This window comes from Erithacus rubecula, assembly GCF_903797595.1.
Source record: "Erithacus rubecula genome assembly, chromosome: 3".
Lineage (NCBI taxonomy): Eukaryota > Metazoa > Chordata > Aves > Passeriformes > Muscicapidae > Erithacus > Erithacus rubecula.
Window position 1 is genome coordinate 69,308,327 of NC_136689.1, and position 23,903 is coordinate 69,332,229.

General features: G+C 40.3%; 2 protein-coding genes across 2 annotated transcripts in view; one reads left to right on the forward strand and one right to left on the reverse strand.

The window, feature by feature from the left end:
• Positions 1–657: 657 nt before the first annotated feature.
• On the reverse strand, positions 658–11,409 carry LOC306800668 (UPF0489 protein C5orf22 homolog). Its single transcript, XM_079302925.1, has 9 exons — positions 11,268–11,409; positions 10,058–10,203; positions 8,102–8,251; positions 5,748–6,207; positions 5,072–5,134; positions 3,998–4,119; positions 3,054–3,120; positions 2,315–2,454; positions 658–1,119 (listed from the first exon to the last, which is right to left on the reverse strand). Exons 1-9 carry the CDS (start codon positions 11,352–11,354, stop codon positions 990–992), a joined length of 1,365 nt encoding a protein of 454 aa, XP_079159051.1. The 5' UTR covers positions 11,355–11,409; the 3' UTR covers positions 658–989.
• Positions 11,410–12,900: 1,491 nt separating this feature from the next.
• DROSHA (drosha ribonuclease III) overlaps positions 12,901–23,903 on the forward strand; it is a 67,324-nt gene continuing 56,321 nt past the window's right edge. Inside the window, 7 exon segments of the mRNA XM_079302924.1 lie at positions 12,901–13,024; positions 14,131–14,988; positions 17,908–18,000; positions 18,931–19,162; positions 19,676–19,817; positions 22,221–22,318; positions 22,320–22,376. Of these exon segments, the coding sequence (XP_079159050.1) occupies positions 14,138–14,988; positions 17,908–18,000; positions 18,931–19,162; positions 19,676–19,817; positions 22,221–22,318; positions 22,320–22,376 (1,473 nt within the window). The 5' untranslated portion in view covers positions 12,901–13,024; positions 14,131–14,137.

Consider the following 23,903-nt stretch of genomic DNA (forward strand, 5'->3'; position numbering starts at 1 on the left):
ATTATTTCAGAAGAAATTACAAGCAAAATTTATTCCTAATAAAAGACAGTATTCTAGGTGGCATTTTGTATTTCCTGTTTCTGTTTCATTCCCAAGAAACCTTCTGGGGATTTTTCCTCTGAAAGTGCCAGTTTTCTCTATAACTATATTGATTTCTAAATTAAATAATTCTAAAACTGTTATTTCCTAAATAGCAATACCGAAATGAGTGAAAACCTGGTACAGAATGTTTTGCTGCTGACTTCAATGAAGCAAATCTTTGTTTCTGAAGAAGCCATCAATTCCTTACAGGATTTAAAATGTAAAAGCATGCACATGCACACATACTTTTTATCCTCAAAATTATGAAAAAGTGAAAATACTAAGCCCAATGCCTGTATTATCTAAGCTACCAATAAAATCCTCCAAGGCAAAATAAGACAATATTAGTGAAACAGAAAATAAACATAGATGATATTCTGTGGATAGGCAAGAAGCCATAAGCTGCTCTAAAGAAATTAGAGAATCATCTCAAGTATTAACAGACAGAAAAGATTACTACTTAGATTTACAGTTTTAAAGGCATTTTTAAGACCAGTTTTTAAAATATGTAATACAACTCAGGAGCAAATCTGTTACTGAATTACAAAAAAACATACATAACAGAAAACAAAAATGTTAAGAAATTATACATTTTATTTTTTTTTACAGACCAAAGAAATGGGACAAACCCCCTCAATTTATAGACAAAAAGCTGTTTCTCTTGCATAAATTTTAAGATAAAAGCCAGTAAAAATAATAATTACAGCCCTAATCTGAAGAAAGCCAAACAGGTAACAGTCAGTTCAGATGCAGCTGACTTGGAGAAAGCAATGCAATTCAAACACTAGCTGGGTCAGCTTGGGTTCTAGTGCCACCTGCTGAAATAACAGCAGCTGTCCCTTTGCAATCACAGCTAGTGAACAATTTAAATTAATCCTCTGCATTAGACAGCAACACAAGAGGAAAGGTCATGAAGATGAAGTGCTTGAGTAATCTAAGTGCACATCCAGTGAACCATACACTGAACGTAGTAAATTGAGAACCTTCTCTTGAATGATGTCAACCTGCTCTGAAGGGCAGTAGTCATCCAAACTTGATCTGTTAAAAAAAAAAAAAAAAAATTAAAAAAAAAAAAAGCAGCATGAGAATACAGATATCATCACTATAAGCACATTGTGTATCCCTGCAATGCTTTGTGGCTAGGCTGAAGCTTCTTTCAAACTGTGGCATGTTTTGCCTCCCAGTATCCCTTTGAACATAGTGCTGTGCTTCTCATCACTACACTTCAATAGAAAGTCTGCAGCAGATCAGGAGCTTCATCTAATCTTTCCAGTTCTACTCTCTTCCTGAATCTAGCACAGAACACATCAGCAGTCCAAGTTCAAGCAAATGATCTAATTAAAAGACACATGGAAAATTTAGATTGAAAAAATTGAAATGATACTGGTAAAGTTGGCAGAAAAACAGATCTTCACAATACCTGGCATATACCATTTTTTACAGTATTTATTAATGAACTTCAAACAGATACTAGTATAAACTGACTTCCTGAATTTGTTATCTGTTAAGATCTACAGAGAGATAATTTTGGTTTTGCTACAACAGTGGATAATAACCCTGAAACTGGCACATAGAATAGAGTTTTCTTTTATTGCAGTTGTTAGCCCTACTAGTTGTTGTTGCCAAAATTAGTTTCATATCAGCTTCTGCTATTGTTGCCAGCCCTTTAAAGGCACAATTAGTATTTCTGACTGATAAAATTGCAATAATGTGTCAAGAGGCACACTGTTGTTTTCAATTTTTTTTCAGGCCAGTTCTCTGGTGCTTTCAGGTCCCTGGTCTCAAACTCCATTCTGTAACTCTAAATAACACCATTACAGTCCTGGAAGCCTAACTTTTACCCCACAACCAAGTCGTACTAGAGCTTTGAAGAATATAAATGCCTCTCAGCCTACTAATGAAAACTCATTCCAGCATAAGTTTCACTGAAAAAAAGAAATCCTATCTGTAGTACAATAAACCCTAGAGCAAGAGAAAAAGGAAGGGGGGATTTCAATCCAAGCCAGCTTTGCTCTAAGTAGCTGAAGTAACACAAGTAGAGATGTATGAACTCCAGTGACAGATCCAAACATACCCAAAGCCTCATCACAGCCTTTATTAACCTGGGCTGAAGCACTCTAAGACTTCCACTTTAACAGAGCTTAAGACAGAACTAATGCTATACTGACAGGATCATTTAGCTTCATGAGCACAGCCTGGACATTTTAAAGTAGAAGTATCTGCACAGCCTTACCGAGCAACTGTCACCAGTGTGGGCTTGGGCAGATCTGTCAGTAGAACTTTAATGGATTGTACGAGACCTTCAATCTCATCTTCAGTGCTAACATGGTGAGGAAGCTCCACATAATCACAGGTCAGACCAGCCTGATGGACCTGTAGGTAAATTAAGAGAGATTTGATTTCTGTTGATGAATTATCATACAGCTTATACATGAAAAAAGTCTTTAGGATACCATCCCTAGCACATCGGGTAACTTGCACCTCTTCAGACAGGGAGGGGGCTTCTACCAGCTTGTTCTTTAAACAAGTAAAATTCTGGAGGCTGTGTGGATTATTTCATTATCTCCAGTATGCTGTACCTCTTCTTATGAATTCAGAGCATGCTGCAGCCCTTGTAGGTGATATATCTCTGATACATTATATAAATAGGTATCTTATTTTAAGTTCTACAATGAAGATCAACAGACTGGTGAAATTTGGTCTCCATTCACTGGATGCAACCCAAGACATCACAGTCCTGAAAGATCACACTACAGTTGCCTAAATATAGACAGACAGGAGACTAGAATTTAAGCAGCTTTGAAAGGAAAAGCTGGTCTAAGTAATAAGACATAAAACCCGAGGAAAATTACCAAAATTGCATGAAGTCCTGAATCAAGAAGCAAGTCTGAAAGGAAGAACGACTCTCCCTCCCTGTCAAAGCTATGCTTTTGACACCTGTCTTCTTTCTGCTCTCTTTCTTTGTCACCTACCATTTCGTAGTCTGGGCTTTCCATCCTGGTTTTCAAACTGTGAACTAGTTGAACGAGTGGCTTCATTCTACAGTTAAAACAAAAAACCAAGATTTGTTACAAACAGTTAGAAACATTTATATACCTCCAATGGCTAGAAAAAAAAAGGCTAGAAAAAAAAGGGAGCAGAAATCATGACCTAGGATTTGAAATGGAAATTTACTCCTCTGTGTCATCTTGCACCTGAAAAAAGAGAAATTATCAGCATTATTGCACTGTTTCACCAGGTCTTTCTTATAAAGTCCCTATATTTATACCTGCTTCTAGCAAGTCCTTGTGCTTCTTTTACTGTAGGTTCTTCTGAGGAGAAGTTGTTGCAGCTCAAAAGTCATATGAATTTTACAGGAAATACTTCTTGTCATTGTTACAGAGGTCATACAGCAACTGCTGCACCTGATGTGGAAAATGGGTGATTTTCATATCAAGGAAAAGCTCAGACTTTTCCTGTCTCTTTTCCTCTGAAAACATTTAATCTGAAAACATCTAGTTTAAAAGCAGAGTGACACAGCTCACTAATAGACTGTTGCTCAGATAAACTTCCATTAACTTCCATTTTCCAAAGAAAGCAGAACCTTTGGGAACACCAAAGAACTGCTTCTCCATGTCCTCCTTAGTTTGTTGCCTTTTTTGAGAGCTCTGGTGGTGACCAAGGTTTTAGTCACCAAATATGCCTCCATCCATAGACAACAAATCTTGCATGCAGCTGTACAAGACTGAGCTTCCAAAGTTTACAGTGGTGCTGAAGATAGTAGACTGCCTTTCCTTTTATTTTGTCTCTTTCTCCTCTAGAACTAAAGGAAAAAGTGCATACTTGCACAGATCATATCCTTTTCTGTTATCAAAACACTGAACTCATCAGTTCTCAAACTTCTATTTGCAATTTAGGCCTCTAAGATATCTCCTACCCAGGATATGAAGCCCATTTCTGTAGGGTTTCTTCATCATCACTGTCACACAGATCTGCAAATGCTGCTTCCAGATCTTCCAGCTGATGAACACGGTTTTCAACACAATCCAGCAAGTCTTCCTTTAAATAAGCATACACAAAAGTATGTTAGGAAAAAAAAGAGGTAAGAACATCATGACTTTTCCTATGGTTTAAATTTTGCAATGACCTATCTACTGGAAGTGGGGAATCAGAAACAACTGATTCATTCCTACAGGACATCTTTTCCAGAGGAAAAATGCCTGCAGAAATTGTTACAACTTCAGAACAAATCACCTCACTTTGTTCTGTTTTTCCCACTGCAAATTTTAAAAAGCCAATTTTTAAATATCTACCTGATTTTATTTCTGATTGACTAAGAAACATAAAAATCAATCTGTGAATATGCAACATATCTTTATTTCTTTATTCACATATATTAGTTAGGTTTCCTTTATTTGTGATAATTAAATGTGTTCAATCTCTCTGCATTAGTGATCGGATGAGATTACAAAAGCTTGTATTTCCATGTTAGAAGCATACAGCACATAACATGGAAAATACATTACAGTGGCATAATCCTTTCTATATCTGAACAAAAAGGCAAAATACCAGTTACACACTCATAACAGTTCTGACTATCAAGAAGCAACAAAGGAAGGAAGGGGAGACCCTGGAGGTAGGGGAAAAAAACAGAAAAAAAGGAAAGAGAACCAGCCACCAAAAAATCAAACCCAAGCCCTGTTAAGCCATAAAAAGAACAAGCTTGCTGGTGACTTACTATATTTTCATTCCTGCCATGCCAATTACCATCTGTTCACAGAAACAAATTTTCACACTTGTGCTAAATATTTATGCAATTCACATGCTTAATCAAAACATTTAATAGAAAAAAATTCCAAAGATGTTGCTGATTAGCATTTGGCTGCATAGCTTAATGTGAGACCACTTCATTAAGCATCTTTGATAGGTTCTTTCCTGTTGTCCTAACTCATTTTCATTGGGTAAATAAAAAGAATCATTCCTTCATACATTCCACAAGGAAGAATCATACCTCTGTTGCATTTTTATGCGGCTTCTTGAAACTGTACAACTCTTGCAAAAGCTCATACTCTGTCTTTGAAAAAGAAAAGAGAGGAAGAAAATGACTCTTCAAATGACAAACCCAATCCTCAAAACCTTTCTTCTTCAAAAAAAGATAACTTCCCTGCTCTAATACTCCACACAATAATGAGCCTAACAGCCCCTCATCAGGACAAGCCACCACTCTTTGCATAATCAACACTACTGTGCCTTTTGAAAGGCAGCCTCCTGATACCCATCATGGCTTTCTAAGCACAGGTTATAGAGGATAAAAAATGATAGTCTCTCATCCCCCACTGATGAATCTTGCTGTGGGTGTTTGGAAGGTAACCTCTGGAACCCAAGCAAAGCTTTTATGACCCAAGCAACAAGCAGAAGTTGATACATCTCTGAGTTTGAATATACACTCAATATTGATACCAAGTATAAGGCAGTGTCCCTATTCGGTGGTTGTAATTTTTTAACACATACGCTCCCTTAGAAATATTTCTTTAAAATGGAAAGATCTCTTTAAAATATTACCATAAATTATTAACCATAATCAGCTAATCTGCTAATTTAATTTAGATGAGAGTTTCTCCATAGATATAAATAGTAAGGCTGGGACTCTTGTGAGGGGTACAAGGCAACTCAATTTCCATACTAACCTGTGTGTACATTTCCTTAAAAGGATTTTTAACTGAAAAAAAATCTAAGTCGATGTCTAAAACATATGCATCCCCTTTCTGCAGTACTTGGCACACATCTTTAACAATGTCCCTTATTGGGCATTCACTGTTTTTAAGACAGTTTGAAGCTGAGCCCTCTGCCAAGGTTTCTGCCCCATTCAGGGCACTTGCATTTTGTATTTCCTTTTTCTTCACACTTGGGATGATATCATCAATGTCACCAGAAGCCATCGAAGAGGCAGAAGTGGCACTTGCTGTATCATCTGTATTTAACTTCAGTCTTTTAGCAGATGCTACTTCACCATTTCCTTCATGGCTGTTTGATGATTCCGTAGGATTGATGAGAATGACGTGCAAACTTAAAGGCTTCTGGTTTTCTAGCTGATCAGCAGGAACATAAAGACCATCACTTAAGAAGTAATTATCTGTGCCTGTAACCCTACAATTGACAATAACTCACAGTTAATACACATCTTGGCAAAGAGCTTAGGAAAAAGCATTTTATACTTTAGAGATTCAGGAAAGAATGAATCGATGTTTGATGGGCAATGAAAACAGTAAAACTGTGTAAACAAATAATTTCTTTTAACCCTCAAGTTTAAATGATATTGCAGTTTTTTCTACTTCTTTATTGTGGAATATATTAAAATTCACTCCATTTTTTATTATATCCCTACAAGGTTTTAATGAATAAGAAAATGATGCATTATGTGCTACTAAGATTAATTTGAAATTGAATTGCATCTTAAAGACAACATAAGACTGCAAACCCATGGACATTTCATCTTGGTTTTATAATTTTCTAGAAAAATCATGATAGTTGGCTTTGAAAAATGCCCTGAAATGCATAAATATTAACTTACTGAAAGTACAATATTATAAATTTTTAAGTAGAATTCCACTATTTTTACCCCCAAAATTCCCTAAGTGATAAAGATGGTAACTAGAGGATAAACAGCTAACTGTCAATTGAATCCACTTAAAAATCCTACAAAACAACTAACCAACAGAAAGCAACATGAAAACTTAAAGTGAAAATTTAAAGAATAGAATTTTCATCCTTTATTACAGTACATTAAACCTTAAGAATCATAAACTCAAATTCCAAGTAAGATTAAGAACTGTGAACTTCTGCTCACTCGTGATAAGGCCTCATTTGAATACAGAGTATCACCATTAGTCAACCACAAAGACAAATAATTTCCTAAACAGAAGAAATTTTAAGCTCAGTTCCCCAGTGTCTTGTGGATGGATTATCCTCAGTTTGTCAAGGTGAGAGGCTGGATTACAACTCCATTTTGTTGACAATGCATTCACAGCACATCTTCCCAGAAATTCTGCAGGGTTCACCATGAGCTCATAGTACATCAGTGTCCACTAATGAAGAGGCTGTATCTACTGTCAATCCATCTTTTGTCATCAAAACTTTTAGAGCATTTGTATTTATGAGGGCTCTTTCCCTTTTTCTCTTCATGGTCTTGGTAAACCGAGAACCTGAAGAAAATGTACCCAACTGGCTTCAAAAGGAAGTTTTAAATGTTGTTTTCATGACTGCTAAGGCCACTAGTGAGAGAGCTATTCAACCATCACTAATTATTCCTATATATTGGCTAAATGATTAAATGTAACAGAAAGCACTAGCTTTTGAAAAAAAAAATTTAGGTTCCCTTCAGGCTTCAGATTCAGAATTGCAGAGTTTAAAGTGTTTCATTTAAAGTGGTAAAACAAAGCATTTCTCTTCTGTTTTATGTTAAAATTGCTTCAAAAGATTTATTCGCTATGCACACAAGAGACATGATTTGCAATAACCATTAAAGCTGCACAAGATCACAACACTGTGAATATGGTGAATGCAAAATCATTATGGACTGCATCCTGCAGAATGATGAGGGGCTCTGATTCAAACTTGAATCACAGAATAATTAAGATTCAAAGAGACAACTATAAGTCTCTAGTCAAACATCTGATTAAAGCAGAACTGACTTCAAAGCTACATGAGGCTGCTCAGGTCAATCATCCTTTATCAAATGATGGAGAATTCATTACCTGAGTACCTGTTTCAGCACTTAACTAGGTTAACTTCAAAAAACCAAAAAACCCCAAACAAACAAAAAAACCCACCCCACACTAGAAAAAGTCATGGCTGATACCAATTTATAATTTTAGTAGTTAGACCAAAGACTAAACTGATATAAGTGTAACTGCATTAGGTTCTAAGAAAATTATAAATATAAATTAAATTTTCATCTTTATCCAAGAAAACAGGAAAGATTCCACTGAAAAATTATAGAGATGGTTTTTATATTACTAGTATATGTCAGCAAACAATTTACCTGATTGTTGTTGTTGATACATCTTTCCCAATCAGAAAATTGTGTTCCCCTTCTGAGATCTGCTGAGCCCAGCATGGGTGAAGCCACACTACTTGGGAAATATGGCCAGCATAAACAGCAGGCATAATCCAGTTTTCAATACTTAATTCACTATAATCAGTAGAGAAAGACAGAAGATAGCAATGTTATTTTCCCTATAAATAAAAATGGTCAAGAACACCACAAACATCTTGTATCTTGAAGGCCCCCATGGAAATAATCTAAAATTAGTACTCCATGTAAGGGTAACATCATCAAAGAAAGAAAAAGAGGGAAACCTTCATTCATAGGACAAACCAACAATGTCGGTAGTAGATATAAAGAAATTTGGACAGAGAGTGGAATCGGCTTCACCCTTAGCACGGCACTTTGATTATAAACTCCTTAGTTGTGGACCTGGCAGTGTTAGGTTAATGGTTGGACTCTATAATCTTAGAGGCCTTTACGACCTTAATGATCCTGTGATACTATGCCCTTTTTCTCTTGACACAATAGACAGAGGAAAGTGCAAGGATCATCATCAACATTGTTGTAAATAACTTCAAACTGAACTTATGAGAGTGTTTTATTGTAAACTGTTCCAAGTATATTTTAAATGTCATCCCAGTAATTAAAGTGAGTCAATCCACATCCACAGGACTAGCATCTTTCCTCATTATCAAAACCCTACTTTTTTTAGGTGTATGATGCCAACTGTATCCTGGGCTGCAGCAAAGACGCAGGATGAGCAGGTCACAGGAGGGGATTCTGCCCCTCTAATCTGCTCTTGTGAGACCACTCAGAGTGCTGCATCCAGCTCTGGGCACCCCACATAAGAATTACATGGACCTGTTCAAGCAGGTCCAGAGAAGGCCACAAAGATGATCAGAGGGCTGGAACACCTTTCCTGTTAGGAGAGGTTGAGAGAGTTGGGGTTGTTCAGCCTGGAGGCTGCACAGAGATCTTACACCTTCCGATACCTCAAAACAGAGCACAAAAAAGCTGGAGAGAGACTTTTTACAAGGGCATGCAGTGAGAGGACAAGGGTTTAAACTGAAAGAATGTGTGTTTAGATTAGATATTAGGAAGAAATTCTTCACTCTAAGGCACTGGAATGGGCTGTCCAAGCAGTTGTAGGTGACCCATGCTCAGAAGTGTTCCAGGCTAGGTTGGATAGGGACCTGAGCAACCTGGTCTAGTGGAAAGTCTCCCTGCCCATGGAAGAGGAGTTGGTACTGGATGATCTTTGAGGCTCCTCCCAAAGCATTCAATGATTTTATGATAAAGTTCACAAAACCTTTTAGTCATCCAACAAAGAGAACAAAATACTGACAATGGCTAAGGTGATTTAAGTACACCAAATGCATCAGCCTGTAATTGCTGTAAATCACCACAGTACTGAAGCAAACATTATTTATTTTAAAACATGAAGAATAAAACAATAGCAAAGATCACCGTGGCTTATTATCTACCTACCTTAGATGGTGGGGGAAAAGATTAGTCTTTATGATTTCAATAGGAATATCTTGTTCTATTTCACATATCCATCATGCCAACAAAGCATATGTTATTTCAATCTCAAGTCAGTTTTTCAGTGTGAAGAGAGAAGGACTGTATTATAACTACAGCTTTTCAGATAAAGCATCCTTGCAGAGTGCTTTCCTGTTACCCAGAGGAACTATTTGGGATAACATCATCACACACACTGAACAAATACACAAAGCAAAACTCATACATCTCAAATTGCTTGAGATGCACTGTAACTTTTGGCATTAAAAAAATCAAGCTTCAGCAAAAGTGAAAAGACAAAAGATACAACTAGAATCTGACTTATAGCTCATAGTTCATCCTTCCTATGCAGTCATACCAATATTCACTGTGAATCAAAGGCAGCAAGAAGTAAAGTCTACTCTGATAGTAGCAGTACCCAGGGCTTACCTAAAAAGAGCTTCTTTGTCAAATACGGTGTCCGCAGGCATATTCACAGGAATAAGAAGGTCTGGATGGGAATCAAGATGAACAAAACTGATGTTACTGGCAGGAAGATGCTTTGAACCAATGGCACGATAGATGAAAGGCAGCACCTAAAGCAACATGAATGAAAACATTTTAATGATAACCAGTGGGCTGAAAAATGCAATGGCTTTAGCAGCAAAACCACCAGTATCACTTTTACTCCTTCAGAATTTGGATTAGAGGGGGGAGACACAAAACAATACAAAGGGAAAATAACTCCAGTGGCAAGACAACTCATGAACAGTACTCATTATAAGTCCAAGCGTTCCAGATGAGAAACTGCTGAGGAGTAACAGCTTTACCCCATTTTTCCTTCTTTATAGGAAGTCTTGCTTGCAGTAGCTCTTCTCACTACCCGTTCAACTCAATTCCTAGATTTTCTTCTTCCATTTACAACTAAACCCCAGGAATGCCTTTCCTCTTTGGCAGATCGTTGCTCATGCATTTCTTTCCTCATACTATAAAGCTTCCTCACCATGTACTGGTGCTATGGCGATAAAAAAAAGTTTTCTCCTTATGTTTTATAAGTTAACTGATATAGACTGACTCCACTATGATTTAAACTTTAGTTGACCATTAAACCTATTCTTCTTGAAGAATTACAGAATTTACTTATCCTCTCTTGACATGTCATACACTGGGTGTAGAGTTGGGTTTCCAAGCATCCCACTAATAGCTAGCAAATTACAACAGCAATGTAATGTAGGTATAGCTTCCTTTAAACCATAGCAATTAATGATACAAAGAAGAAAAAATCAGTCGGCAACAATTACTTTAAAAGATGCCGAGATGCGGTCACGGCAATAAGCGGCTCAGCCTCTGACTGTGACCGCAGATCGTGTCTGCAGCGAAGTTCCCTGGGGTTTGAGTGGAAGGGAAGGCAGGCAGGTTTGTGCGCGGCTGCGGAGGGCGGCGCTCCCGAGGAAGCGCCCGGAGCTCCCGCACACACGATGGGAAAGCGCAGCCCCCGGGGAGCTCCCGCGGACCGCACCGGGCACCTCCCTTCGCTTCCACTGCCTCACTGAGCACCCGCGCCGCGGACCAACAGGCACACACGCACAGGAGCAAAGCAAACCCCTCCCCACGGCCCACCCGAGGAGCCCCCACCCCCGGCCCAGCGCGGGGCACTCACGTCCTGGTGGTCCTCCACCACCCAGACGGGCAGGGCCGGGTAGAGCCGCCGGGCCGCCCCGCGGGGCGCCGGCCCCGCTGCGCTCATGGCCCCGCTCCCTTCGGCGGGCGGCGCTTCCGCCCGCAGCGCCTCCCACCGCTTTCCTGTTCCGGAGCCGGGCGCTGCGGGCGGCGCTGGCCTCGGCGGCGGCGGGGCATGGCCAGGTGGGCTCGGCGTGCCGGGCTGCCTTGGGGCCGCTCCGCAGGGCTGGGGGCCGGGGCGGGCCGGGGGCGCAGGTCCCGGGGTCGGGGGCGCGGCGGCTCCGTGGGCGGGCGGGGCGTGCGGCCGAGCAGAGCCGGGAGCGGGGCCCGGCGGGGCTGGCTCGGCGCCGCTCCCTCTCCGTGCCCCCGGCCGTAAGAGGCGGCGGTGGGGTGAGGATGGGTGGTACTAGATGGGTCAGGTCGGACGGGACCACAGTGCGTCCTCCGGTCCAATCTCCCTTCTCCAGCAGGGCTATTCCCGAGCACATGGCACAGAACTGTGTCCACACAGCTTTTGAGTGTCACCGGCCAAGGGGAGTCCACAGCCCCTCTGTGGAATCCGTTCAGAGCGCGCTCACCCCTGCAGTAAGGTTCTTCCTCACCATCAGGTGTAGCTTCCTGTGCACCAGTTTCTGCCCATTCGCTCTCGTCCTGTTGCGCGGCACCGCCGGGAAGAGCCTGCATCCATCCTCTTCTCTGCCCTCTCTTAGGCGCTTACAGACATTGGGGGTGTCCCCTCCCAGTGCTCTCTTCTCCGTGTGCCATTGCTCTGTCGCTCTCAGCAGAGCATCTGCAGGGAGAAGGGAGTTTATTCGGTGTTTTTTAGGGGATCAGTGCTGTGTTAGAATGCAATAACTCCAGTCAGTGCAGTAACATTCCCCTTTAGGTGACAGAAAAGGGTATTTGCCCTTTTCTGCTTTTGCAGCAGAGGGAACTTTAAAATAATTTGGGCATGTAAACTAGTTTTGTGTATTTTTGAATCTTTTTTCTCCAGTTGTGATTCTGTGTATTCTGAAGGACTGAAATTAAAGTAGAACAAGAGCAGTTCTCTGGCATCAGGGAGATCTGAGAGCTTATGAGGGAGACCCTTTGTTTGAATGCTATGACATGTTAGAAAGACACTTAAAGAGAAGGCACTGTGGTACAGATAAAATATGGTAAATAAAATGTGTGTGTGAATGTTAGTGAAGTTAAAACAGTCTTCTGTTATTAGCCTGAGGTGTGTAAAAGCACCACAGGAGAACTAAAGCAAAATTAATTCAGCATCTGAAGGATTATAGTTAATGTCAAAAGGGAGCACTATTGCTGGAAAAAATGGACATTGTCTTCGTTTGTTTGTTTGTTGTTTTAATTTTTTTTTAAGAGAGAGAGAGGCTTTATGAAGTTGGAGGGTACTGAGCAGGTACAGACTGACTGGGAGGAATGAGTGGCTTTATACCATCATGACTGCTGTCTCCCCAAAGTGTGGGATTCTCAGTCACGTTGGCCCCTGGCTGTTCTGGAGGGGGAATGAGCACCATCAGTTCCAGTGGCTTCTAAAATCTGCATATGTAAGGAGGGTCCTGCTCTTTCATCTGAGTTTTTTTCTCTTGTGTTACTTTTCCTTTGTCCTTCCAGTTGACCAGAAGCTGTCTACTTTCTCTCAGCAAGAGCTCCATCTTTTGCTGCAGTGTCCCCGGAATGCAGCTGAGAGTAGTGCTCTGAGCAGTCCAGATTGGCCATGTTGCATTGTAGCAGGTGGGAGAATATTCTGTGCAATACTTCAGCATCAGCAGAGCCTCAGTGAAAGGGAGGCTTTGTTTCCTTTCTCTGGTGATCTTTCCAATTGCGTGTGTCTCCCCTTTCTTTTTCACTTTCCCTTATGGAAGTGCTTAGATCAGTTTTCTCCTTCCATTCCAACCATAAATTTTCTTAGGTGTTTTTCCCCTTTTTTTAGTTTTTGAAACTTAACATTGTAATTAACAAATCTATTTTAATTTTAATGAAGCACCATGCTTTCATTTATAAACATTATGCCTTAAATAGCACTTACGCCTATTTGAAGCAGTGATAATTTCTCAAGGGTAACAGGGCTGTGAAGGCAGTTGAGGGATTTTTTGGGAACCATTTATTTCAATGAAAATTAAGGAGTAGCACAGTCTACATGAAATATTTTTCACAACCTGTAAGATGTGCAGCCTGTATTTCCTCAAAAATATGCCTGCTTCACTTAAAATACTTCGAAGGGTCTGTCAAATTCAGTCCTTTAGAGGTTCTGTTGAATTCAGTCCTTTAGTACTTTGGGGGCTCAATAGTGAATGTAAATTGCTAGTAGCTCACTTAAAATTTACATGATTTGTCGGGCTGGGCAGCATGCAATGAGGTGTTAGTCAAGCCATTCTGCCCAAAGTTTAGAATTGTGTTCTAAAAAGAATTCCTTGTTATCCAACTCTGGGTACGCATTGCAGTTATTAATGATTAGTGATTTCTTTGGTGCAGACTGTCTAAAGGTTTATATCAAAGGGTCTAAGCACTAGTGGAAGTGCTTGTATCCTTGACCTGTCATCATAACAATAATTTGTTGAAATTACATTGCTCTAACTCCTAAAGAATGGTGCAGCTTGAGTTCTGGCTTAAAGATAGTAAGTGTTTTCATGGAGTAGAGGCTTAAAGGAATCAAAAGGAGCATAAATGACCTGTACCAAAGGTCTGAGGAGCACAAAGCTCCCAGTGACAGTGGGTGTCATTAACTGCTTCCATTAAAGGAAGCTGCAGTTTCAGCACTTCAGGAGTAGTTCCTGCAGATACACGAGGACGTATTACAAAAACTGTGTGACACTGGATTTTTGTTTTCCTCAATAAAGGTGAGCCATGTCTTTCCATTCCGGGCGAGGATGTCCCCGTGGCCAGGGGGGACCAGGAGCACGAGCCTCGACGCAGACGTACCGCCCCCAGAACCTGCGGCAGCTTCACCCGCAGCAGCCCTCCGTGCAGTACCAGTATGAGCAGCAGACCGCGCCTCCAGCGACCTACTCCAGCCCTCCAGCCGCCGGTTACATGCCTCCCAGGCCAGACTTCGTGCCCTATCCTCCTCCAGTGCCCCCTTCCTCGCAAAATCCCATCAGCCAGTGTCCCATGAGGCCTCCGTTTCCAAACCACCAGATGAGGCAGAGCTTCCCGGTCCCCCCATGTTTCCCTCCCACTCCTCCACCAGTGCCAAATCCCAGCAACACTCCCGTGCCGGGAACACCTGCCGGGCAAAGCACCTTTCCTTACATGATGCCTCCCCCCACGGTGCCGCACCCTCCTCCGCCCCCAGTCATGGCACAGCAGGTCAGCTACCAGCCCGTGTACTCGGCGGGCTACTCGCAGCAGTCCTTCCCTCCGCCCGGCTTCGGCAGCTACCAGCACGGCTCCGGCTCCTTCCCCAGCAGCGCCGCCAGCAGCAGCACCAGCAGCAGCCACTTCCGCCACGCGGGGCAGTACCCGGGGGAGAAGCCCCAGAGCGAGCGGCGCTCCCCGGACAGGAGCAAGCACTACGAGGAGCACCGGCACCGCGAGCACGGCCACGTGCATGGTGACCGGCATCGCTCCGCCGGCCATGGCGAGCGGCGGGAGCGCGGCCGCAGCCCCGACAGGAGGAGGCAGGAGAGCAGTCGGCACCGCGCGGATTATGACAGAGGGAGGATATCGCCTCATCACAGAAGTTACGAGAGAAACAGGTAACTGTTACCTGCCTGCACGGGGAGGGATGTCATCATTGTCCCGTAGTATGTGTTGGCATCAACGCTCTTCCCTTGCTCTTGTTAGTCCCTGTACCTCTGTCAGTAGCCAGGTGTCATGAAAAAGTTACTGTTGAGACACCGTTCAGGTACACTGCTTTGCCTCACAGTTGTGAGCTGGCAGACTTGTTGCTGTCATCCATGGAGACAGTTTTCAAGCAAGAGCTTCTTTGTGTCCCAACGAGTGGATTGCTGAGTAGCGCTCAATGTAGTTACCTCAGAAATTTATGCACATGTGGCAGGAAAATAGAGTTGGCACTCTAAGACTATGGAAAGTTGAGTCTTACAAACAATTAAGCCCCAGCACTTTGAATTTCAATAATTAGGTACCAGAGTTAGGGTGCCAGGTGTTACTTCCTTTTAGAAAGCCTTGTGTTTGTAGTCTGATAGGAGCCCATAGCTAATACTTGCAGTAAGGTGTTGCAGTGAGAAGTGTGTTATATTCAGCAATATAGATCAGTGAAGATCTCAGCAAGCCAGCCTGACCTCAGGAGAGGACTGAGGTGAAAATAAGCATGGGCCAGTTGTAGTCTTCACTGACATCATTCAGATGGATGAGTGTGTGCTGCTTATTTTGGGATTTATCATGAAGTGTCGGTCATGGACACAAATGACTTGGAAATGATGAGCTGACCTGATGCAATTTGCTGTGATGTGTTTTAGAGCAAACCCATCAATTAAATTCTTTTCATGTCTTAGATTTGTTCTGTTTGTAGCTTTTTATGTGTCTAATGAGCCTTGCCAGAATATTCAAAGAGCTACTGGAAAGTTAAGTATTTATCAGGGCTCCTGGATGACATACTCTTAATTTTAAAAGCTCAGAATATTTTCATGCCATGTGTGGAACATGAATTTACGCATAAAGCCTGTGGAAATGAAGCCCCTTTGATTAGGATATGCAGAGACTTAATTACAGACCTGTAGACACCTGGATCCAAAAAAACAACCCGAGCCTCACACTCAGAAAGTTTACTTTGATTTTCAAAAAAGGATTTTCCTAAAGCTGAATGCAGCTGGCATTAAGGCAGTTGCCTTTTCTGTATGACATGCTGTGGAGTTTTCTCCCTTTTTCTGCATAATTTCAAGCTTCGGTTTTAAGTTTTGAAAATGCATATTTTCAGTAGCTTTTTTCTCAAACACTTTTGGATTGCTGCTTTAGGCCAACAGCTTCCAGATCTACTTGATAATATATGTACTTATTTTGATTCAGAACTGTTTGCCAGACTTGAGGTTGATTTTTTTTTGTGTAGCATCCATCTTCCAAGCAAATCAGATGCCGTAGAGTATGTTCTCGCTGAAGACTGAAATCCATGCTTGAACAAGGCTCCAGCAAACAAGGATAAATAGGGCTGAGAAGAAACAATTGATAATTTTTCTGAAGTTTTTGCTTTGTAAATTTGCATTCTGCTCCATATTCTGAGAATGGAAACAAACATACATATATGTTCATAAATAATTTTTACTCATTCTGTTAATCCACCAAACCACTTGAAGCACCTATTTATAATTCCTTGTTTATCAGCAGACTAGAAGTTTTAACAGATACATAATGATTTGCTAGCTGTTAGCAGAAGAGTATAAAAGCTGCCTGTGTGATCTTTCCTGCCTAACAAATACAGTAATTTCGTAGAATAATTTAGGTTGGGAAACATCCTTAGAATCATCAAGTCCAACCTGTAACCTAATGCTGCCAACTCCACCACTTAATTGTGTCCCTAAGTGCCACATCAACATCTCTAAGTGCTTTCAGGGATGGTGATACCACCACTTTCCTGGGCAGCCTGTCCAAGTGCTCGATAACTCTTTGGGTAAAGAATTTTTTCCTGCTATCCAAATGAAACCCCCTTAATGAACTTGAGGCTGTTAACTTTCCTTCTGTCTCTTGTTACCTGGAAGAAGAGGACAATCCCCACCTGGCTACAACCCCCTTTCAGAAAATTGTAGAGAGCAGCAAGGTGTTCCCTGAGACTCCTTTTCTCCAGGTGGTACAACCCCAGCTCACTCAGCTGCTCCTCATCAGACTTGTGCTCCAGACCCTTCCCCAGCTCCATTGCCCTTCTCTGGACTCACTCCAGCCCCTCCATGTCCTTGTAGTGAGCAGCCCAAAACTGAACCTAGGATTCAAGATGCAGCCTCACCAGTGCCAAGTACAAGGTGACTGTCACTGCCCTGCTCCTGCTGGCCACACTCTTGCTGATACAGGGCAGGATTCCATTGGCCTTTCTCGACACCTGGGGCCTGTGCTGGCTCATATTCAGCTGCCTGTGACCACCACGCTCATTTGCTCTGATGGACAGCTTTCTAGCCACTCTTCCCAAAGATTTCATTTAATTTAAAGCTCTTTGACCCAAGAAGTGTGTTGTCATAGTTTCAACATTATGCAGATTGTCTGTATCTGGTGTTTGTGTGTGCTTGAGGTCACTGTAAGGAAGAGAGGGCTTGCCTCAAGCACTTGAATGACTTCTGTGCTTACAAAGCTATTGTGCTTGAAATGGGTTTTCCTTTCCTTCCTTGAGGCATTTAGAATTGTTATATATACAATAATCTTACCCTTTACCATTCATAACAGGAGAAGAGGAAAAATGATAGTAAGTCCTGTGGGTAATTCATAATGTTGCCTCTGTATGGTGTGAATTAACTCTCGTTTTGAGATAGATGGCTTTGTGAAAAAGGTGGAGGACATGGAGACTTGACTGTCTTTTACAAGTTTCTTAAAGGTCAGTGTTAAGAACGTCTGGGTTTTTAGCAGCCAGCATGTGATTTGCATAACATGATCTTAGGCTGCTTTTGTGTTCCTTTCAGGTGTAGGATGTATGAAATGCCAGATTTCCATTTAACTTACTTTTTAAACTTTTCAAGGGAGCGGGAAAGGGAGAGGCATCGGCACCGTGACAGCAGAAGATCACCATCACCAGACAGATCCTACAAGAAGGATTACAAGAGAGCAGGAAGGTAAGGCTGGCTGCAGTGTGGTCTCTTGAGCATTTGAGGCTCTGTGCATCCACTCACATGAGGTTTTGTGTATATATATGAAAGCCAGAAAAAATGAGTGTCTTAAATTTATGATCATCTACTGATACATGCAAATACCAGTTATCTCAAGACCCTGTAGAGGTAGAAACAGGATTAATCTCTGGAGAGAGAGAGTTTCACTGCTGTGTCCTGAAGACTTTCTCTTAAATTTTCTAGTCTGTAAAGTACCAAAATTATTTAAAGTTGCTCTATCTTTAGATTATCTTTTAGAGGCTTTTCTTTTATTGCTGCTCCTTTCTGAATGCTGGATAGTTGAAAACATTGCAACATTATTGGTTTTATAGGCAGAGGAGACAAAAAAGAGTAGGTAGTTTCCTTGCTCCTCTTTTGAAAACATTACTCTTACAATGCACTAGCAATATCACATCTTGTGTTGTTCAGAGATGTGTTGGAGTAACAGAAGTGTGGGTTTTGTATAATCCTTTTAATAAAACTCAAGTTCTTTTGTCATACCAATAATTTGTGGGTTGTGCTTTGAAACTTCTTACTGTAACTTGTAGTTGTGACTGATGTGATTTAATTTTCACCAATGAGTTCCTAATTTAAAAATATAATTAAAAGACATTCACCTAGAATGCAAGTAGAAATTTTAATTTAAAATTACATGCATTTTTAAATTTTAATTCTTGAATATGGCTTAAAATAAAAAGCACATTGAATTTTAAGTAATTTTTATAGTAGTTCAAAACTAAAAATTATTCTTGTACTCTTTATGGTGCAAGTTAAAAGCTGGAAAGGCAACTGGATTTTGCTGCAATATATATGACAGAATGATTTGCTCATCTGAAGCAAACTTTTTTATTTTAAAATAATAAAGAGAACTGCTTTTGTTTCCTTTCTCCCACTAAGCCGGTCTCCAAGCAGAGAAAGAAAGAGAACCCGATGGGAGGAGGATAGAGAAAGGTGGTCTGAGAACCAGAGCTCCAGTAAAGAGAAAAATTATACTGCTGTCAAAGACAAAGAATCAGAAGAGAATGCTTCTGAGAAGAATGAAGAGGAAGATGAGGAATTGCTTAAGCCAGTCTGGGTTCGCTGTACCCATTCTGAAAGCTATTATTCCAATGACCCTATGGATCAAGTGGTATGTCAGTGAGAACTCTAAAATGACTGCAAACAGTCCTTTATAATATGAACTCTTCATCAGGATCATCATTTTGTGTCATTTAATTCTTCTCTTTTCCCAATCAACTCAGACTTTTAACCCTGTTAGAGTTCTTCTCTGTTTTCATCAGTTCCTTCAGTCTGTTAGCATTTAGATAAGTGATACATGGAAGAGTGGTACTCTTTTTTTATCTCCAGGAGGGAATGACCTGTTTTTTCCCTGTTTACACTGTGTTTTAACTTGTGAGCAGAGATACCTCAGGCACTGTATATTCCTGCAAACTTGGAGAAGTGCTATACCAGCAAATGAAATAATGATAATTTCTCTTGTTCACCTGGTGAAGCAATGTAATGATATGCTAAAGATATTCCTATGTTTCAATGAAAGATCTGTCTTTCTGACCTTTATATGAAGTGCTGGTAGATGTTGAGTTCTTGTGCTACTTTAACACTGTTCTTTTTTTGTTCTGTTCTAATTTTTTTTTATTAACAGGGAGACTCTACTGTGGTAGGAACAAGCAAGCTCCGGGATCTGTATGAAAAGTTTGATGAGGAGTTAGGAAAGCGACAGGCAAAGGCCAAAGCAGCCAGGCCACCATGGGAGCCACCAAAAACCAAGCTGGATGAAGATTTAGGTAGGCTGAAATCATGACAAACCTCTGAAATGGAATAATCTGTAGTTGAGCACTTTTGGCAGTTGTATGTGTTTAATAATGTAGGGTTTGTTTTTTTTTAATCCCTCATTTGTATTTCATATCCATGGGAGCTTTACTGTAGCTCTTGATGGAAGTAGAGCAAGATTCTTTACCCAGAAAGCCTAGGGGGGAATGGAGAGTATTCAGCACTACCAAATGCTAATTTCTTCTATGGCACAAAACACCCTAAGTATGATTCCAGAGAATGGCACATGAGAGGCTTTGAGGAGCTCCTGGTCTTATATTTCTAAAGAGCAAGCAGGAGTAGTGGTGACAGACTCAGTGCTGTAAGAACAAACATCTGAGTTTTTATTCAGTATTGTATTTTTGTTGTGCAACTCTGTCTGGTATGTCTGACACCTGCAAAAGTATCAGTTTTCATAACATACATTATGTGCATTATCTTGTCCCACCCATATGGATATTCTGACAGTGAAATACATCCAGTAGCATCAAATACTAGGGAAATACTGGTTGAAAAACAGAACAGAGGTTTTTATAGCAATTTGTCTGCTCAGAAGTCAATGATATTTTTCTTGGTTTGTTTTGTGAAAACTGCCGTTCTTTTCATACTTCAGCATTTCAGTGTTCATAATGTGTTTTTTTAGTCAATTGTTTTAGTTCAAGAAATTTGTAGGCATATCACAGTAATTTAGATATTCTCTTGGGCTTGCTTTTTAACTATTGCTTCATTTTGGCCAGATGAGCTTCTTGAAACTCTCAGGTCTTATCTTAGTAACTCATTAATAAGTCGCATATCAAAAATTCCAAACCTGAAATACAGGCATAATGACATGGTTACATGCTGATGGTATAAAAGGATGCAGTGAAGAGGACAGAAAAAAATAAATACAGATAAAATAAAATGTGAACTCACCTTTGTAAAGTAGTTCTTCACATTTTTTTGAACAGTGAATTTGCATGTATTTAAACTCCTTCAAGAATCACAATTGAAGTTAACTGTAGGGTTTTTTAGCATGTGTTTTTTCATGTGGATGAATCAAGAGCACGACTGCTACACTCAACATCCTTGTGTAAAGCCCTCATTCCTTAGATGTCTGAGGAAGAAAGCCTGCTACTCCTGGGTAAAATATCATAGGACCAAGGGCAACTTCTGCATTTCCTTATTCCACTCTTTCTGGAGAACCCAAAGACTCTGTCTTCACTGTTCCCCTGGGCTAACTTGGTGTCCATGCCAGCTCCTCCTACAGCCGTGTAGTGTCTAGTAGTTTGTCTTATTTTGTACTTTAGTAAAGGCTGTCTCTGTTCTGGCTTGTGCTAGCAGCAATCATATGTTGCAGTGGGATAGCAGTGTGTTCCAGGAGCACTTTTAAGTCATGAAAGGCTGATGGGTGAAAGGATGATGGGAGAAATTCTTTGCTGTGAAGGCAGTGAGGCACTGGAACAGGTTGCCCAGAGAAGTTATTGATGTTCTGTCCCTAGCAGTGTTCAAAGTCAGGCTGGATGGGGTACTTAACAACCTGGTCTAGTGGGATGTATACCTCCATGTAATTGGGTAGTCTTTAAGGCTTCTCCCAACCCAAACCATTCTATCATTCTATGCTTTCCATATGTCCATATGTCCAGAAGTTCTGTGTTAGTCTTTTGAAACTCCAGCTTACTCTCACAGGTTCCATGCATGTTTTGCACCTGAAAATAGACTCAGTATTAGTCAGATGTATAGCAGAGAACTTTTGAAACTTATGTCTGTGAATATTTGTAGGAATACATGTGCACACTTTGTGAAGAAACTATTTCATCTGAGCATAGGTGACCTATGTAAAGCATGTGTTCCAAGGACATATTTTAATTGCGCATAATACCAAATCATGAACTGTGTAAAAATACATCTTGATTTAAAAAAAAGGGAAGCATTTTCCTAGTGATGTTCTCTCATTTTCTCTCCTTTTTCTTTCAACTAAGGAGAGTCAGTAAAAATGTGTACTTTACAACCATAGTTCCGCAGTATTTGAAAGCATTGACAGTATAGTAATATATTTTCTCTTAAATTGAAATTTAAAAAGATGGAAGAAACCTAGCATTTTATTCCAAGAGTGAGATTAGCATTACTTGCATACTAGTATATGTCTTGGCTATGAAGGCATGTATTTAAATTGAAGCTGAGGGTATCTGTGGAAATGAGTGACTAAAATTATGTGCATAAGAAAGGGAGTCACTCCACAGTACCACAGGAGATTAGAGGTATTGAGATCAAGGTTTTTGTGACTTGGGTTTTTTAATATTAAATCCAGACATGAATTCATGTTAGAGAATGCATTGCTATGGAGAAGAGAACATGTGGAAGTGTTTTTCAGCCATCTTTATTTCTTCTGTGTGAATCAGAGAGCTCCAGTGAGTCAGAGTGTGACTCTGAAGATGACAGCAGCTGCTCCAGCAGTTCAGATTCGGATGTCATTGACGTCATTGCAGAAATTAAGCGGAAAAAAAGCACACCCTGATCGTCTCCACGAAGAGCTGTGGTACAATGATCCTGGACAGGTAGGGTGTGGGTGTCCAAAGGTTATTCTCCCAATAAATTGAAAATTCTGCCTTGTTGTCAAACGTGCGGAGTGACTTCTATTTCAGACTGCTTTCTTTACCCCTGTTTTCCCTTTTCACTCTCATCTTCTTCAAAGCACTTCACTTTTTATTTCAAGAGCATGGTTCCAGCTAGTTAATCCTGGGGATTATTTGGTTGGAATCATGCCTCACAGAATTAATAAAAACTGAATGCTAGCAATGTGCTAATACTGTCCTTTTAGCCCTGAGATAAAGGTACACAACTGAATTCTGTGGTGGAGAAAAGGCAGTATGTTTACATCCTTGACAGATTTTTCACCTTAAGCTCTCAGTTCATAATGATAAATAATGTTTTAAATATGCAGTTAATGCTTCTAATTTCTTGTCTAATGGTTCTTTTGTAATTGCATGGAGATTGTAGTTCTCATTAAATGTAATTGCTGAGCTCAAGAAGTGCTGTTTCGCATGTACACATTACATAGAAGACTAGTTTTTGTTTGCAAATTCACTATCTTCATCTTTCTTACTTAAATATTTTACAATCTATTATCTAATTTCAAGTGGCACCTCAGTAAATTTATTTTCCTTTCACTTTGTGTGATGTATGAGTTTAGCATGCAACAAATCATAATGTGAAAAGATACTGGAATGCAATTCAAAAGTCTTTTGAATATTCCATTATAGATTCATATTTATGCTTGTAGTTAAAAAAATGATTGAGCATAGCTAGCTGTTTTTATTTGTATGGAAAACAAAATTAGTGAACTGTTTAGATATTTAACAGAAAAAAATTGAGTAGCTCTTGGGCACACTTCAAAGTAATGTTCTATGAAGAATATTAACGAAAAAGGAAGTGGAATAACTGTAGAAAGAATAGATTCAGGAATGTTTGGTATATGAGTTTCCTGCTGAAAAATGGTCTTTACCAAAATCTTACTTGAGGCTGTCTCTTCATCTTTCTTGAAAAGGCTAAAATCAATCATGGTGAGCCTGTCAGTGCTATGCTACTTCTGTGTAGATTTTGTTTGAAAAGGTTTGAAGTTTTTTAGGTATTTATCTCATGCGTCAAAGTGCTTTCTGTCAATAAATAAAACAGGAATGATTGCCATGTACTCTGACATATACAAGTACCATCCGACGTGGAACTAGATTTGTAGGATGGAACTTCCCAACTCTTCAGTCTGAGAAGTTTGTCTGTTAATTTTGATAATCTCCATCAGCGTTGACAGTTGCCAGAAAATAATTCAATGTCACCACAGCGACTTTTGCCTTACAAACGTGATCTGCTAGTTTGTGTTGCTCTGTTGGTCAGAGAAGGCATTGCCTGTGTAAATTTGTGATCTCTCACCATCTTTTTACCATCAATTCATGATTGTTTTCCTGCAACCATGAGCGGTGTTGTTAGGGACAAGATAGGTATGTATCTGATTGCTTCTCAAGTCTTGGGTTTTACAGGTACTTCATTCACATCTTTCTCAGTTTTGGCCTTTGCAGTTAATATAACAG